Here is a 14088-nt window from a genome sequence, read left to right as displayed (position 1 = left end):
TGTGTGTCTACACACACATATGTATATATAGCATTCTTTTAAAAAAATTTTTATTTAGGTAATCTCTCCACCCATCGTGGGGCTTGAACTCTCAACCCTGAAATCAAGAGCCGGGTGCCCCAACATATAGCATTCTTTTGCAGATTTGCCAAATGATCCGCAAGGCATGTGACTGGACTTAGAACTGAAGCAGAAAGGTGGAATTGACCAAATTACTTAGGGGAGAAGTCCCCTCTTGAGTCATCACTATCATGAAATGTAATTGGAACTGGATTTTGAAAACATTTAACGTGCGTTTGGAACACAAGCATCCAATCAATCCTCAGTCATGGATTCATGTTTTTGTTCACTTATTTGTTAACTCATTTCATCAACTAAATTTCATCAACTGAGTTAATTTTTTGGGTATTATCCCTGCTAGTGTTTGCTAGTAGTGTTTGTTCATTCATTCAACAAATATGTGCCAAGTAGTGGTGAACAAGATGGTGAGCAAGTCAGGACACTGTCTGTGCCCTCCTTTGCTTATTATCTAGCAGATTATTTTATTTTTTAAAAGACATTTATTTACTTGAGAGAGAGGGCAGAGAGGACGTGAGTGGGAGGGGAGAGGGCAGAAGGAAAGAGAAGCTGATTCCCCGCTGAGCAGGGAGCCCGACTCAGGACTTGATCCCAGGACCCTGGGATCATGACTTGAGCCGAAGGCAGACGCCCAACTGACTGAGCCACCCTGCGTCCCTAGCAGATTAATTTAGACAGGAAGTTAATAATTAAATATTAGCTAATTATAATTGTGATAGGTGCTGTGAAGGAGAAGTCCAGGGGGCAACGGGAGACTTGTCGGTGGGGTCAGTGAAGGCAGCCCACTGAACTGATGTTTGAAGTGATTTTTACCCCTCGGTGTCATCTTAATGCTGTTTCATGCTTCTTTGGCTTCTCCACTAAAATATGAACTCCCTCTGACAGTAGCATTTTTGCTTATATACTGTATGCTAAGGGCTTGTATCTGGAATGCTTCTCCATTTGCCTCCATTGCTTATGTCAACTCCTGCTTCTCCTGGAAGTGTAAAGAAAGGAGAAACATCTAGTTTGTAGGTATCACACACATTTGGATGTGAGGATGCTTTTAAAACTTGGGCTTGAGGGGCCTCAGTTAGTTAAGCATCTCCCTTCAGCTCAGGTCATGATCCCAGGGTCCTGGGATGGAGTCCCGCATTGAGGGCTCCCTGCTTGGTGGGGATCCTGCTTCTCCCTCTGCCTCTGCCCCTCCCCCCTGCTCATGCTCTCTCTCTCTCTCTCACTCTCTTTCTCACTTGCTCTGTACTCTCTCTCAAATCAATAAATAAAATCTTTAAAAAAGAAAATCCCCCTTGGGTTCGAGATAGGGAATGTATTGGCTTGCTAGGGCTGCCACAACCAAAGGCAGAGACAGGCTGGCTTAAACAACATTAATTTTCCACAGAAATGGAGGCGGGAAAGTCCAAGGTCCTGGTCCTTGTCAGTGTTCACAGTTTTGGTTTCCTTCTGATGCCTCCTTGGCTTGCAGATGGTCACCTCCTCACTGTGTCCTCACATCATCTTTCCTCTGCATATCCTTTTTTTTGTTTTGTTTTGTTTTTTGCGTGTACTTCTATGTGTCCAAATTCCTCTACTTATAAGGACATTGGGCAGATAGGATTAGGTCCCACCCTAATGGCCTTAATATAATTTATTCACCTAATTAAAGGCCATATATCCAAATATGGTTATATTTTGAGGTATTGGGGGGTTCAGAAAAACAGCATATGAATTTTGGGTCAATACAGTTCAGCTCTATAAGAGGGGTCAACTCTCCCAGTCCTCTCAGGGCCTCCCATTAGGTGTCAGGGTCCTCGGTAACTGGCTGCTCTCAGACTCACAGGGGCAGCTGACCAACAACAACCAGGCCCAGGCCCCGGTCTAGACTGACTAAATCAGGCACCTGTACTTTTTCTTCAAAGCTACCCAAATGGTTTCCGTGGAAAGGCAGGGCTGAGAACTAGTGAGCCAGGATCTAGAACACCTTATCCATGGTTTTACTTTTTGAAGTTTCAGTGACCCATGGTCAACGGCAGCCAAGAATCAGATGATTCTCCTTCTGACCAATGGTTAGGAGGTCAGTAGTGGCCCAATGCTACGTCACAGCACCTGTGTCCCTCACTTCGCCTCATCTCCTCACACAGGCATTTTATCACCTCGCCTCACGAGAAGAAGGGTGAGTACGGAACAATATTTTGAGAGCGCTTACATTCACGTAACTTGTATTACAGTATATTGTTACTGTTGTTATTGTCTTACAGGGCCTGATTTCTAAATTAACCATAGGTGTGTGTGATAGGAAAACACATAGTATTAGCGGAACCTTATAAGGTTCGGTCCTATCCAGGGCTTCAGGCATCCGCCCAGGGGTAAGCGGGGACTGCTGTACTTCTTCCCAAACTTGCCTGACCATAAAAGCTACCTGAACATGCAATTAGGGAGCTCAGAATATCGCATTAGGGAGGGGCTTCTGGCTGGCACGGTCTGTTGGGTGTCCAACTCTTGGTTTTGACTCAAGTGGTAGTCTCGGGTTGGTGAGATTGAGCCCTGTGTTGGGCTCTGCGCTCAGCACGAGTCTGCCTAAGACTCTTTCTTCCTCTCCCTTTGCCCCTCACCCCCATCCTCCTCTTCCAACCCTTATTTTAATTAGTATAGAATGATAAAAGGAACCTATGCTTTCCAACAGTCACTTGAAAGTGAGATAATCCCTATAGTTAAAAGTATAAAAAAAGGTAGCCTCTTTTAAATTTCTGCAGGATCTGATCCTTTACGTGGCTGCCGTGAATGGCCCAGTTCATTTTAGAGGAAATGAGATGATTTTATTTGAAGTTAAATTACGAAAGGAGTGACTAAAATAGTATATGACTGACATGTTTTTATAGTCTTTGAATTGAGGACAGGTGGTAAGAAGTCAGCTCATTAATAAGAACTGTCTCACTATGGTAGCACTTCACAGACACCTCCCTAAATTCTCAAAGTTGGAACTTTTTCAGAGCATTTACATCTGTGATCAACCGTGAGATGGCCAGCTGAGAGGAGCTCAGGTGTGGAGCAGAGGGGCCCCTCTGGCTTGGCTCATGACTGCACCTGCCTGGTACAAGTAATGTCTTACACCTGTGTAGTACTTTGCCTACCTGAATCACCTGCGCTCTTGTTAAAAAGCAGATTCTGATTTGTGAGGTCAGGGATGGGGCCTGAGAGTCTGTATTTCTATCTAGTGCTGTGGGTCTGAGCACCATGCCCTGAGTAGTTTGGTGTTAGAGCACCTCCACATTTTTAATTTTTATCTTCCTAACAATATTACACTTTTAACACATTTTTCAAATCACTTCCATTTTCCCCCTTCATTTGAGCCTCATAACATTATTGCTGTAAGACAGTCGGTGCAAATATGATCTCCATTTGACAGATGAAAAGTTAGGCACACACAGGTGAAGTTATTTGTCTAAGGTCTCAAAGCTAGTGGTAGAATTGAGGACTTTGGATTTTTCTCTGGCTAGTGGTTCTCAGACTTGAGCAAGTAGAACTGCTTGGAGGGCTTGTTGAAACAGACCCTGAGCGCTGTCCAGTTTCAGGTTCAGTAGTTCTGGGATGGGCTCTGAGAATCTGCATTTCTAACAAGTTACCCCTTAGGCAGATACTGAATAAATGTCTCAAAGGACAGTGTCTTTTGAGAACCATTGTGCCTCGCTGATCTCCAACCTCTGTATTACTTGGTAATACAGGTAATAGTCTGCTAATTAGGTTGTTAGATTTTGAGCATAATTTAGCTTGATAATGGAACATACCAGGTCATCAACCCTCAGTAGTTGTGATCAAGGAAATCAAACAACCTTGCACTATAGTAATCATCACTCCAAGCTAAAGATTTACATGGATGTTTGGAAAACTTCATTAATTCTCACCCTTATTTGTCCTCAAAGCTGTGGTATATTGTCCTGTTGAAACACTATTACCACTTTAGGAAATGGTAGGTACAATTTTATTTAGAAGTTTGCATCTAATAAAAATGGAGTATTTGTATCTTGGTGAAATTCTTGTCAAAAGAGGATTGCAGACACTATCTCCAAATGAGAAAATGAGTATTGTTGACTCAGTAGAGGATTTAAGCCTTTTGAGATAGTCTTTTCCCATTACCTGTCTGTGGCACCCCGAGGGCAGAGGAGCATGTGAATGAACAGCAGAGGGGGCAATTTTCATTTGTATTGACTTTCTTGGAAAGAATGCTATCTGTCTTGACTTCGGATAACCCCTTGATGCTGCTGAATCCTGAATCATTTATCTACAACTCCCACTGCACACTAGGTCTGTACCTCTAGTTTTCTTGAGGAGTTTCCGCTTGGCAATCGTAATTCGGTCCTTCAACAAACATTTATTGAGCATCTACTATGTGATGGGCACCGTAACAGGTGTTGGGAATGATTAAGTTGTTTCTCATTAGTGAGTCCTTGCTATGTGCTGGACACAGGATAGGCAGGGGTTTAGGGTGTGAGCTCTGCAATTATATCACCTGGACCAAATCCTTACGCTAGTACTGGTGTGTGACTTTGGGCAAGTTACTTAACCTCCCTGTGCTTTGGTCTCCTTCACTATAAAGTGGGATTGAGGGGCACCTGGGTGGTGAAGTCCCCTAAGCATCCGACTCTTGGTTTTGGCTCAGGTCATGATCATAAGGTGGTGAGATTGAGCGCCCCGTCCAGCTCTGTTGTCTGGCTCAGCACGGAGATGGCTGGAGATTCTCTCTCTCCCTCTGCGCAATCCCCCTTCCCTGTGCGCTCTCTCTCAAATAAATAAATCTTAAAAAAAAAAAAATACAGTGGGATTGTGATGGTAGCAACCTCACAGTACTGTTGCAAACACATGGAAAGCATTTGAAAGTGTCTAGTACATGTTAGAGAGTCCATACGTTATTAATACCATTTCCATGCCTTTACATGCACTAGGCCATTTAATCAGCCACCCCCTGGGGTGGTACCAATACTGCCCCTATTTTGGGCACCTGGGTGGCTCATTTGGTTAAGCGTCTGCCTTCTGCTCAGGTCATGATCCCAGAGTCCTGGGATTGAGCCCCACATCGGGCTCCCTGCTCAGCAGGGAGTCTGCTTCTCTCTGCCCCTCCCCCACTCATCCTCCCTCTCTCTCCCCCATAAAATCTTAAAAAATACTGCCCCTATTTTACAGATCAATTAACTTGCCCATGGTCATAGAGCTATTAAATCGCTAAACACAAAATGGTATTTAGTTTTTCCTGATCCCACATCCTGTTTTTAACCCCTATATTAAGCCTTCCAAGCGCTTAATAGTAGTACTAACACCTTTCTTTACCCGAATTCTGCATTCTTCAAGGACCCAACATCTTAGCACTGGATGTAAATCCTTCACTGAGCCCAAGTCAAGGGCAAAATGGATTTGGGACAAAGGTCAAGAAACAGAACTCCTGACTCTTAAGAGGTCTTCCCACAACAGAAGGGCTGTTAACTCTGTACTGCCCCAAGAGAATCCCTTGTTGGTTGCTGTGCAGTCCGCTTGCCAAAGCGGGGATTCAGTCTGCAGAAGTGTTTGGTCTTTGTGCTCCCCTCCTCCTCTTGCCATTCTAGTCACGGTATGATAGAGAAGTACGCTGTTTAGATATTCGCTCCATTCATTGAATCTTTGTCCCGTTAACTCTTAGGTTCAAGAAAATTCCTTTGTAAATGTTGATGGAAAACGTCCCAAGCCCCATCTATCACGCCTTTGCCAACACCAACTATAGCAAAACTCAGCCTGCGCTTCTGCCATCTATAGAGCTGTGTGGACTGGCGGTCTGGCTGCTCCAAGTGTGAGGCTGGTGACCCACTGGGGCTCAGGAGGGAAGTCATGACTAAGCTGAGGGCCTGTGGTCAAGGCTACAGATGGGGCTGAAATGTGGGAGCAGGGACAGCTACAGGAGACAGATGGCTTTGCAATTTTTTGAAGACTCGAATTTCATTTTTTTTTTTTTTTTAAGAGAATGCACATGCGAGCAGGTAAGCGCAGAGGGAGAGAAAGAATCTTAAGCAGGCTACGAGACCAGCACAGAGCCCAATGTGGGGCTTGATCTCAGCACCCTGAGATCATGACCTGAGCTGAAATCAAGAGTCGGACGCTTAACTGACTGAGCCACCCAGGCACCCCAACTCAATTTCATTTTAGATATTGCTACTTAAGTTCACAGTAAGACCCCTGGAAGCTTATGTGGAAAAGAGCACAGAGCTGGGAATGAAGGGCTTTACATTATAAAGGCAGACAGGGCAAGTGGTTAAGAGCAAGGGCTCTGGAGTTAGACTGGCTTGGATTTGAATCTCAGTTGCACCAAGGACTCTCAGACCTTGGATAAGTGACTTTAAGTTTGCAGTGCCTTGGTTTCCTCATTCATAAAAAGAGAATAATACCTCTCGAAGGTTTTCTGGGGTTTGAGATGATGCATGTTCAAACACTGAAGTTCCCGGCAAACAGTAGGAAATTTCAGTTTTATGAGATCAGGCTTTCTGCTGTGTCACCAGCTGTGTCATTTCTGAAGACCTTTTCCTTCCACAGGTTTTGGTTTTCTCATTTGTAAAAGGAGGATAAGCCTAAATGTTCTTGGATGTTTCTTGCAGTTCCATTGCCATCTGTGGTGGAGTTGCCCCAACGAGCGTAACCCTGCCCCCTAGTGGTTTGCAGTTATTTCAAGATACCATAAACAATCCCTTGCACTGGTATCAAGATTTACCTACCATTTTCATTCCTCACCAGGGGCTGTTGCCTCTGGTCCCTGGATTGCAGAGAGCAGCCTCCCTAAATTCCTTATGTCTCAGGACATGATGCTTGGTACACAGTTTTCCCTTAGTGCTCCTTTTAATGATTTTATTAGTATGGTCACAAGTTTGATGTCTACAGTACATTGATAACGTAGCTGAATACAAATATTTTAAACAAGTAAATTACATAAGTGAGTCAAGTTTTAAAATGTCAACTTTGAATGATCATGCATTTCCCATGCGTTTGCATCTGCATCCCCGAAATGCACAATTCAATCTGTGCTTATCCTCACTGGGTCTCGGTGTATGCCTCAGCTAGGTTGGGGCAGGAGCTGTTGTGCCTTTTTGCAGACCCAGATTTTCAAGAGCAACAGTGTTGAACTCAGGCATTCCATGGAGCAAGGAAAGCAAAACCAGGTTTTGCTCTGGTTCAGGTAAAAATGCAAATACCGACTATTGCTTGTGTGAGCCACCTGATCCCCCAGGGCTTGGGCTAGCACAAAGGGTATTTTGATATCCCTGCATGAGGCCAGCAGGCAGTTTCTGTCCCCACGTTTCCTCCCTGGGGGAAAATTCTAGAACTGAGATGCACAGTCTTCCAACATGCTGTCAGTGATATAGCTGGAACCAAGATGGGATTCGTAGTAACTCTTTTCATCAAAGGTATTAACAGTCCAAGCAACAACCTGAATGCCTTTGGCTGACCACTTCTTCAAGTAGTCCCTGGAGAAAGAGGAAAAACCCATCCTGTTATAATAGGGAGCAGTTGTTCCAGGAATCTATAATGGTCACTAATTATGATATTCGCTGAGTACTAATAGTGCCCCAAAAGAGACTCTTAACTGGGCCTCTGCGTGCAATCAAAGGGAGTGTTCCAAAACCCAGCACCAGAACCTCCTCCACACTGTTCCAGCTTACAACACTTCAGTGACTTGGCTAAACACACCCTCCACCAAAAAAATAAAGTCTTATTGGAAGCCGTACCTGGCTTATACCCACCCCTCTCTTTGGCCTCATCTTATGCTGTACTTCCGCTTTCCTTTCTGTGTGACAGAATATGGATTTTCTTTCAATTCCTTGAAAGAACTAAGCTTCTTCCTGCCATTAACACTTTTGCATGTGTCTCCCCTCTGACTTGGATCTCCACCCTCCCACCCCATTCCTACTCACCCTTCTGATCTTAGCTTAGCTGTCACCTCCTTGGGGATGTTTTCCCTAACTCCCCTGATTCGGTCAAATTACACAGTATATGTACGCTGTTCTCTCTACATAGCATTTAGCTTAGTTGTAATTTTATATTTATTGGATTTTTAATTTGATTAGCAACTATTTCTTCTACATGAGAGCAGACCATGGCTATCTTTGCCATAGCATCTTCAGCTTAATATAATACTTTGCAATACTGTGGGTATACACCAAATATTGACTGACTTGAAAGCACGCATGCCTGAAATAATATGAAACTAACAACTCAGCTAAAATACACAGCTATAGAACTGCCACAATAAAGGTCAGAGACTGCTAGCAGGTTAGGGAATGGAACGTTTTCTTGGAAGCAATGGAGCAAAGCCTCTAGCGTAGAACAGAGCAGGGAGAAGGGTGGGAGGGCAGGCACTCACAGGATGTCTTCACTGTGGCTCTGCCCTGGATTCTATGTTGATTTTCAAAGGGAGCCAATCACAAGGACATGTAATCTCTCTTTCATAGTTTGGCAGGTTTATTTTTTTCTTTTTCTTTTTTTAGGTTTATTTTTTCTTTAAAGTACACTAAAAACTAAGAATATTTGATCAACTTATTTTGGAAACAGGAAATATGCCTGAACTCTTCCTACATAAGAAACTAGTGGCATTCCACCTTAATAAAGGCATGCTGGGCTTTGTGGGTGAAATCCAATCCAAGCTGTCCACTGTTAATCCCTCCCTTCCAAGAAGAGTATTTCAGGAAATGTGTCAGGAGAAGATAAAAAAACCTTCCAACTTACGGGGATACAAAATCCTTCTGTATGAGGAAAGCTGAAATTCCACACAGGTACCACAGGATGTTATGCATGCTCCAATCGAGCAGAATGTCCATTACCGCAAACATGGACTGTTTCCAGAGAGCATCATAGCGTGGTTTCCCATCTCCTGTATGGCTAAGGCTCCAAGGTCTATGAGTTAAAGCCGTAACTACATTCTGGTCTGTTTGCCTCATCTGAAAGGGAATTTTGGAAATTAAAATAAGTATCATATCTTAAATCCAATACTTCTTATTTTTCTTTCGATTTAGCCAATGTTACTTACTCATTCTGATGAAGTGGCCGTAATGGTACCCTGGCCCCCATGTCTACTAAACAGACATAAATCTTTTGAGTAAATAACGTAATGGATGTCAAGCATTTAATATACAGTATAAATAAGAACACTTGCTTCACGAAAGCCTTATCTTTAAAATGAGTGAACTATAATCTCAGGGTCAAAGTTTCATAATGTCATAAGAACAAACTTTCAATTGGCTATCGATTTAAACTTTGGCAGAGATATGTAACTAGAACTCAGTGAAGATGGAACCATGATCATTTCCAGATGGGCTGGTTAGCTTTTGATCCTTTCTAGAGAAAAATGGCTGAGAAAGGCTTTGGGGGGGAGGGTGTTGAGGAAGTGGGGTGAGAAGGAAGTGAGAAGAAGAGAGCAGAGAGAGAAGTAGGGGCAAGGGTTGGGGAAGGACAAGGAGAAACAGGAAGATGTGGATGTTTCACTCTGTGCTCCTCTGGACAATGTAGCAAACATTCTGAAGGCCTCTGTGGTCAAGTAAGATTAGGAAACACTGATCCAAATGTCTGAAAGACCCATGACCCTATTCACCTCAATGACAGTTTATATGTGGATAGGTTCCACCCTTACTGTAAAATTTTAAATGCATACTCCGTGGGTCACTGTTGAAGAATGCTACAGAACCAACACTATCTTGGAAACTGGTAAGTAAAGGACAAGATTAGCATTTATTTGCCGAATGCATAACTAAACACTAAATGACAGTTTCTTTCTTTTTTATTTTTAAGTAGGCTCCATGTCCAATGTGGGGCTTGAACTCACAACCAGCCAGGTGCCCTGAAATGAGTTTCTTTTTATAGAATTATTCTAGCTAATACATGAAGAAATGATAGAATTAAAATATTAAAGATTTTGCAACTCCTAGTAAATTGAGAGCTGGCCACTGATATCGATAGCAGCTGCAAACAACACCACAACAGAAGAGTTAATCAGATGTTATGTGCCTCCTGATGAAAAAATACCCTCACCTATGAGATTATCTTGCCAAGAATAATTGAACCTCCACTAATCAAGCCTTTTACTCTCACTACCCCAATTTACAGGAAATATATACAGGAGAAGAATGTGTTAAATTGTATCATGACATAAGAAGCAAAATCTGGACTTGGGTAAACTCTACAAAACAACCTGGTTTCTTCAATAAATACATCACAAGGGGGAAAAAGGAGAACTTATAGGTTCTAAGATTTTAAGTTATAGTATGTAGTCTTTATTTGGGTCCTGATTCAAATTAACAATTATGAAAAACAAAAACCCGTTTATATTTCTGAGACAAACATTTATATATTGACTAGAAATTTCATGATCTTAAGGACTTACTAACAGTTTTAGATGGGATAATGACTATTGTGGCTGTAGTTTTAAAAAAGGGAATCACTTTTTAAAGACACTTAATATAATTTTTATGGATGAAATGACGTCTGGAATTTACTTCAAAATAACACTGGGGTAGATGAATGGGGGTATGGATGAAACAAGCTGGATCACAGTTAAATGGGGGCTCATTTTACTACCATCAACTTTTGTGCATATTTTAAATTCTCCATCATTAAGAGTTATTTTTTTAAAAGGTGTATTCTGTTACTTAGTGAGATGAAGAGCTACATAATTCTTTGTTCTGAGAATGTTTACTAAAGTAATCTGAATGAGTCTGTAAACAATATATAAGGAGCTTAAAGAGGAATCATAGTATTTTAAAATGGGGTATGAGTTCATTCTCCTTTCTGAATTTCTGTTAAAAGAGGAATTTCATTCTTTTTTTATTATTATGTTTGGTTAGCCACTGTATAATATATCATTAGTTTTTGACGTAGTGTTCAATGATTCATTAGTTACACATAACACCCAGTGCTAATCACTACACGTGTCCTCCTTAATACCCATCACCCCCCCTCCCTCCACCCGTCTCCCCTCTGAAACCCTCAGTTTGTTTCCTGGGGTCCATAGTCTCTCATGGTTCGTCTCCCTCTCTGATTTCTCCCCCTTCAGCTTTCCCTCCCTTCCCCTATGGTCCTTTGTGCTAAATTGCTTATGTTCCACATATGAGTGAAACCATATGATAATTGTCTTTCTCTGCTTGACTTACTTCAAAAGAGGAATTTCTTAACTGAAATTCAGTTCCATTTAACAGGCATCTATCTCATGCTTACTTGGCCCATTTCTGTTATCACCATCAACTAACACAGTATTATGTACAATACAAATCCTGAATTTTACCTTATAGATAACTTCTGGCAAGAAAGAGCAGACGATACTATTATTGTATAGTTGAGGAAACTCCTTATATATTTTCTTTAGAGCATCAGTAGCCTGCAAAGCACAGAGATTCATGTATTTAAATGTAATAGTCCCAGCCAATAACTATTACATACTAAGTACAACCCTACTGAATAAATCAGAACTTTACTAATATATGGGGATGTTGAAAGGAGTATTGGTAGATTCCACTATCCATTGGGATCCTTCTTCAAATCACATCTACGGCAGATGGGGGGGCAGTGACAAGCTCATCCCTTTTGTCAGGCTTTTTGGAAAGCATGGCAGGCAGCAGGCCAGCTGAAGCTGGAAGCAAAATTTTAAACCTTTTCCTTATAAACCAGTTTAGCCACTAGGAAAAGTCCTTTTATACCCACAACTCTATCATCCTCTGCCTTTCCTGGCAGAAGCATGAGCCAACCAGCCTGGGAACTACTAAGGGTAGATGTTCTCAGTCCAGGGGTCTGACAGGAAATGGCATTCACCACCAACATGGAGGCAAAAACAATGGGATAAGGGAGGAACTGGAAAGAGCTTCCCAAGGTGAACAGAAGTTTCTTTTTGTAGTAGTCCAGTTAAATGAATGAATGAAGAAATGACTGAACTAAAATACTGACATTTTGTAACCTCTAGTGAATTAACAGATTTGGCCATTGAGCATCAATAGCAGCTAACAACAGAGGTGACTAGGCATTAGGTAGAAGTAATGTAACTATATCATAATTCTTGAAATATCACTAAATTTTGGAAAGTCACACATACCTATAACCAAATGTAAGCAACAAAACGCATTCCAAAAAAGAAAAAAGAACATAGAAATTAGTCATGTCCTGTTCCCCCTTCACTAATGTGACAGTGTGAGCTACAGAGCCAAAGTTGTTTACTCGCTGTTTGAATTAACATATGCCTTGTATCTGACCCTTCACCTACATTACTTATTTAATTCTTATAATAACCCTATGTGGTCATTTTTTAAATTATTCCCATCCCCCCTCCCCCCATGAGGAAACTGAAGCGTATCAAGGTGAGGTTACATTGTAGCAAGTGACAGAGTTTAATCACAGTCTGTTGGACTCCAAAGCCCATGATCTTGGCTCCTGTGCTCTACTAGCTCCGATTTGCTACACTTGGTCCTTTACACTACCGTTCTGGTAAATTAGATCACTATGTTCTAATGTTGCCCACACTATCTGTGAGCACCCAACCAGAAAGCTCAAATAGCTGGATTAAAAAAATTATTTTTCTTCTTTTTCCCCCTTTATTCTAAGAGAATAAGCATGAAGGTCAGTACACCGTGGGTGAAATGTAGGACCTATCAGGGATCCCAATGTGGGCAGTATCATCAACAAAACCTGAGGTGCTCATTAACAATACAAGTTCCTTGACCAACTACCCTAAACATTTTCAGAGTTTCTTCTCTATGTGATATGGCCCAGGAATTCATATTTTTAATAGGTATTCCTGATGATTCTGATGCAGACCGGCTGGAAAACCTAGATATATACAACTATACATCAGAATACTAGAATGTACCAGAATAATAAATGAGCCAGAGCACCATTCTCCTTTCTTCAAAAATGAGTTTCCTGTGCTAAAGTTAGAATATACACTTAGGCTCTTATTTCAGGTTTTAACAACTAGTTTCAACTATATCCCAGGATGAATAGAAAAAAAAATTGACACCAGAATCCCCCACCAGTAGATGGCCATTATTGATTATAACTTGCAAGGGGGAAAATACCTGCAAGTTGTCCAAATGCAGAAAAAAAGTATTTGTACTTGAAAAGTTGGTTATAAGGGAATAACTGTAATCTAAACCATAATTCCCCACTGATTTCCATTGCAATAATAGGTTTTTATGAATAAAAGTATATATTCTAAAATTTAAGCAAAATTTTATTTAAGAATGTCATACATATTTGAAAAAATTATAGTAATTTTACCATAAAAGTATAACTACTCAAATCATAGAATAACAAAACTATACGTAAGGGATAGAAGTCATACAGGAAGGATAACTCTGAGTAAAAGATAAATGTCCTATTAGCTATCACAAACTTTATGTCTGGGAGGTCTCTTTAAATTCAGTCCATAGTTGTCCATCTAAAACCATTAACTTATCAGCCAGATGCAACTGGTCTTGTATCGAACTCCTGAATTCTTTCTTATGAGGTCAGTTGAAGTGCCTCTTTATGGTTTATTTAATATCTTTTGTAAATGCTATTTATCCAAGTAAGAAAAACCCAAGTCTGTTTTGTATTAGTTGTAGAATATCAGAAGTTGTTCAAAGGTTCCATCAGAGGTTAAGAGTTCCATAATCTACTACTTCCTTAAAGATGTGGATTTTTGCATTGTAAACTTCTAATAAGCAAATACAATTTGTAAAAATAATTTAAGAAGAATAAGTAGCAAAATCTATGGTTGATTTTGGAAATGACTAGGAATTAAATAAGATGTCTTTTCAAAAAAGTGAAGTCTATGGTATAAACTGTACCATATTTGCATGGCCCTTGACATCAAAGAAGATTGTGAGGTTATAGCTTAGGCACTCTGCAACGGCTTCTCTCAGGGTAGGGATCTTTTCATCAGGGAAATCATTCCTATAAGAGAGGGAAAAGGAATAGTATATTGCAGGAAAAAGGAAAAAGATAAAAGTTTAGTGAAATAGACATTTGACAAATGTCCCCCAACCAACAGGAAAGAGTGTT

The 14088-nt window shown here is 41.1% G+C and overlaps 1 protein-coding gene across 2 annotated transcripts in view; it reads right to left on the bottom strand.

Annotated features, from left to right (window-relative positions):
* Positions 1 to 6904: 6904 nt before the first annotated feature.
* Positions 6905 to 14088, bottom strand: part of GDE1 (glycerophosphodiester phosphodiesterase 1) — a 19370-nt gene continuing 12186 nt past the window's right edge. For both annotated transcript variants that reach the window (XM_008696948.2, XM_040635263.1), the window contains exons 3-6: positions 13875 to 13980; positions 11342 to 11434; positions 8794 to 9005; positions 6905 to 7535 (exon numbers count right to left, since the gene is read on the bottom strand). In XM_008696948.2, the coding sequence (XP_008695170.2) occupies positions 7388 to 7535; positions 8794 to 9005; positions 11342 to 11434; positions 13875 to 13980 (559 nt within the window). In that variant the 3' untranslated portion in view covers positions 6905 to 7387. The remainder of the gene's footprint in view (positions 7536 to 8793; positions 9006 to 11341; positions 11435 to 13874; positions 13981 to 14088) is intronic.

This window comes from Ursus maritimus, unplaced genomic scaffold (genome assembly GCF_017311325.1).
Source record: "Ursus maritimus isolate PB19 unplaced genomic scaffold, ASM1731132v1 scaffold_2, whole genome shotgun sequence".
Classification (NCBI taxonomy): Eukaryota; Metazoa; Chordata; class Mammalia; order Carnivora; family Ursidae; genus Ursus; species Ursus maritimus.
Note: the sequence above shows the minus strand (reverse complement) of the source record. Positions and strands in the feature narration are given on the sequence as shown.